Raw genomic sequence first — 4334 nt, 5'->3', positions numbered from 1 at the left:
CCCAGCACGCTCCATCGGGCTCCGGCCATCCCCTGGGGCTCCTCCAGCCTTGGGCCGCAGCTGCTGCCCCGCAGGAGCAGGGACCATGGCCCGACCTCCACTGGGCATCACCTCCTCCCGCCGGCCCTGTCACAGCACCGATCCTGCGCCCCTTCCATTCGTTGATCGGAGTACACAGCTGGTCCTTCTGCACCTGCAGAAGCCGTATCCAACAGGTCACCCAGATGGAGAGTGATAGCTCAGTAATTCCCAAGCTCTTGTTCCCATTTAATTACAGGCTCTAGAGTCTGAATACAGCCTGCCATTAAGAGAACAGTCATTCCCTCCTTTCTGAATGTACTGCCCCTGAGTTCTGTCTGTGTCTGAGTTTTATTTGGCTTTCTGCCTTTCAATTCTTTCCTCTCTTAATCATTTAGCCTCCAATATTCCCAGTTCTATCTCCTTTGCTGTCTGTATTTTTAAATCGCACCCCCCGCAATACTATTGCGTTCAAAATGTTCATTGTATGTCTCCATTCCAATGCACCATCACTATTTCTTATTATTTCTTTAACCACCTTTGCTTTTAGTGTTTTACTTTTACCCTGTTCACTGTCTTTATCTCACTGCTATTTAACAATACCTTGTTTTATCTCAGTGCCCTTGCTTTTAATCTTCTTCCTGCATCTCTGTCACTTTGCTCTCTATTTTAACTTTTCCCTTTATTTCCCACAGACTTGATGCTTGTTTAATTTTCTTTCTATGCCTGCTTTTATTCCCTTTACTCTTCCTTATTTCATTAATATTTCTTACATATTAAAATATTTCATATTTCTTCCTTATTTCCTTAATCACCCTTAATCATTAATTGCTTTTATTCTCTCACATTCAAGCCCCAGAGCTCCTCTAAGCAGCCCGCCAGGGGGCGCCGCAGCGCGGTTCCCGCTCCCGCACCGAGCGCCCAGCGCGCGTCCCCGCGTTCCCCGGCTTCTCCCTCATCGGCCCCCCCGGGCCAAGCCCCGTGCCCGGAGCCCCCGGTGCAGGCCCCAGCCCCAGCGCCCCGCAAACCCTGCGCGGCCCCGCACAGCCCCGGGGACACTTCCGGGGCGGGGGTTCCCCCGCATCCCGCCTCACCCCCACGTGGGACCAGCCCGCGGTGTCCAATCCCCGCCGCACCTTCCCTCCGCTGTGTGCGGAGCCAGCCAATGGGCGAAGCGGGGCCGCCCCCGCGCTGCTGGAGAGTATAAAAGGCAGCTCGGGGCTGGTGTGCGGCTCAGTCCGATCGCGGTGCGGGACGGGACGGGGAGAACCTCGCGGGAGCGCGCTCGGATTTATCGCGGTTGGGATTTGCCTTCTCCGTACGGAGCCCGCACGCTTCGGGCACCCTTGGATTACGATCGCGCCATGACTTTGGAGGAGCTGGTGCCTTGCGACAGCAGCAGGTACGTGCGGGACCCAGGCCCGGAGGTGCGGGGTTGGAGGGGGGAGTTTCGTCGTTGTTGCCGCCGTTGCTCACCGGGTCTCGTCTCCCCTTCCCCGCGTAGGATGCAGGCGGTGAGCGAGGCCGTGGAGCGGGTGCTGGTGGCAGCGCAGCGCCAGGACCGGCTCACAGTGGGTGTCTACGAGTCCGCCAAGCTCATGAATGTGTGAGTACGGGGGGGCTTTCCGAGGAGGTGCAGCACGGGAGGAGTCCACCCAGCACGGGTCTGACCCCGTTCCTTACCTGCAGGTGATGGGGGGGTATCGGTGTCCCATGGGTGCGGGGGAGGTAACAGCACTATCCGGGGTTGGTTGCCCCTCTAATGCCTCGTGTGCCCACAGGGACCCTGACAGCGTGGTGCTGTGCGTGTTGGCTACTGACGAGGAGGATGAAGGTGACATCGCCCTGCAAATCCACTTCACCCTCATCCAGGCCTTCTGCTGTGACAACGACATCCACATCCTGCGTGTCCTGGGCATGCAGCGCCTGGCCACCATCCTGGGTGAGCCTGAGCCTGGCACCGAGCCCCGTGACCTCCACTGCCTCTTAGTCACGGTGAGTTGGGGTGGTGATGCACGTCACGATGCTGGGGGCCCCGTGAGTCATGTGCCAAGGCCAGGGTGCGAGGGGGCTTGGGGCCATGTGCGAGGGCGACGGTGGCACTGACCCCGTGTTTCTGCTCCTCAGAACCCGCACACGGACGCCTGGAAGAGCCAAGGGTTGGCAGAGGTGGCCAGATACTGCACCGAGAGCCGCGACAGGAACCAGTGGGTGCCGTTAGTGTGTCTGCAGGAACGCTGAGCCAGCCCCGGCCAATGCCTAGCTCTGTACCTGAAAAAGGAGGGGGGAAACAGTAAAATGGCAGGAAAAGGAAGGCGGAACGGCCGGTTACAAACCAACCAACCCACACAAAATAACCCCAACGCAAACAGCCACCGATTTCATTTTAATTTATACCTGGAGCGGAGGAAGGAGCAGGGCAGCACCGGTGGGCACGGGAAGGAGGCAGCCAGAGCCCTGCTGTGCCGGCAGCCGGGCGGACGCTGGCCGGAGTGTACCGGAGCTCATCCATGCCAAGGAGTTGTGCTTGGCTGCAAGGAGCTTGGGGACTGCGCTCAGGAGCCCCGGGCCAGGAGCTGTGAGGAGATGGAGCGCGTGCGATGTTCTCGGTTTGGCAGCTGTGACTGGATGGAGGTGAGGACTGCAGGGGAACTGCTTTCTGCAAGGGACAGGTCATTGTCTGTACCGATGGACCTGAAATCCGTGTCGAGTTTTTTGCACTCTAAACCACTTGGAGACCCGGAGTTGAATCCATTCCAGAGTCTATTCTTATACTGATTTAAGGCAAAAATTCCCTGAGTTATTTGCAATAAACTATCTGAAGCCAGGGCTGTCTGCGTTCCTGGGGGCTGCTGGAGCTGGGCCCACGGGGAGGGGGGTTCTGCACACACAATGCAGCGTGTGCCGGGGGGGCCCTGGTGTGCGCCTGAGGCTTTTTCTGCAAGTGACAGCATCTGGGTCTGTGCATGAGAACCAGTCCCACGGTGCAGCCCCAGAGCATTGTGAGAAGCTGAGAACAGGGTAACTGCCCCTGGAACACTGCAGAGTACCCTTCTTGGGAACCAGGGTCAGAACCCCCCAGCCATGGTGCAGGTACCCCCAGGGTAATGCATGCTCCTGGTGCCTGTGGCTGTGCCAGGGCTGCGGCGTCCTCCCAGGGGCACATGGGAGCAGGCCCTGAGCTGTGGTGGGAGGGAGGGAGGGAGGGAGGGCAGCGGCACCCCCGGGGAGCTGCTGGTCCATGGGGTGAGTCACAGCTCTGACCCCTCCTCACCCAACCCGGCTGCAGGATCCTCCCGTGCCCCATCTGCAGAGGAGCGGAGCCGCTCTCGTGGGATGGGGGGGCAGGTTTGGGGAGAACGGCGGCTCCGCTTGTGCATCCCCGGCAGGGACCAGCGCGGAGTGAGCCCAGGGCCAGGGCTGCGGCTCCCGGCACAACGCGGGGAGACGCTGGGTGGTGGCGGCCGCGGTCCCTCCCACCCCGTCGGGGCGGGAGCAGCCCCAAACCGCAGCCCACCCCGGGGCGCACATGGACGGGCCCACACGTGAGCAGCATCACGCACCCGCCGTCCTCACACACGCGTTGTCCCTGACCCGGACCCTACCACGGCAGCACCGCAGGGGCTTGATACAGGCAGGAGAGGCCCCGCTGGGGGTGCAGGAACCCCCAGGCACGCAGATCCCCCCATATGGAACCCAGAGACAATGCTTCCCCCTGCCCCCGGCAATAGGGGGTCAATGGGACCCCGCGGGCAGCGGGACCCGCTCCCCGCGTAGCCGTAGCCGCAGCTCTCTCCTTGCAGCCCCCCACGCGCCCCGGTGTCCCCGTCGGGCCTGACTCAGCGCAGGGGGGGCCGGGGATCCCGGCTGGGCTCGGAGCTGCGCTTTCCAACCGGCTGCAGGGCCTGGGGAGGGGTGGGGAGGGGCTGATCCAGCGCCGGACCCTCCTCCGGCGCCGCAGCACCGAGGAGGGGGGCTCCGGGCTGGGAATGGGGCTCCGGGGCTGGTTTGGCTCGGCCGGCAAGAGCGGGGGCCCCCGACTACTGTGACCCCCCCCCAGCATCACCGCAGAGTGAGGCCACAAAACCTCTCCCCAGCGCTGCGGAGCCGGGCAGGGCCAGCCTGACGCCAGCAGCATTAGCACCTGGCAGCAATCAGACCCTGGGTGATCCTGAGCCCGGGTCTGCAGGACCGGTGCTGAGCTCGCAGCCCCCCCCGCCCCCTCCCCAAGTCCGTTCCATCCTGGCAAGTGCCACCATTTTCCATGGGAAATCCCTGACCCTTGCCCCAAGCAGGGCTGGGGTTGATGCCAATGC

At 61.9% G+C, this 4334-nt stretch overlaps 1 protein-coding gene across 1 annotated transcript; it reads left to right on the top strand.

Annotated features, from left to right (window-relative positions):
• Positions 1-863: 863 nt before the first annotated feature.
• GADD45B (growth arrest and DNA damage inducible beta) lies at positions 864-2845 on the top strand. The gene is made up of 4 exons (XM_080634077.1): positions 864-1420; positions 1523-1624; positions 1800-2013; positions 2146-2845. Exons 1-4 carry the CDS (start codon positions 1383-1385, stop codon positions 2257-2259), a joined length of 468 nt encoding a protein of 155 aa, XP_080490203.1. The 5' UTR covers positions 864-1382; the 3' UTR covers positions 2260-2845.
• The last annotated feature ends 1489 nt before the right edge of the window (positions 2846-4334 follow it).

The sequence above is a fragment of the Psittacula echo genome, assembly GCF_963264785.1.
Source record: "Psittacula echo genome assembly, chromosome: 24".
Classification (NCBI taxonomy): domain Eukaryota; kingdom Metazoa; phylum Chordata; class Aves; order Psittaciformes; family Psittacidae; genus Psittacula; species Psittacula echo.
Note: the sequence above shows the minus strand (reverse complement) of the source record. Positions and strands in the feature narration are given on the sequence as shown.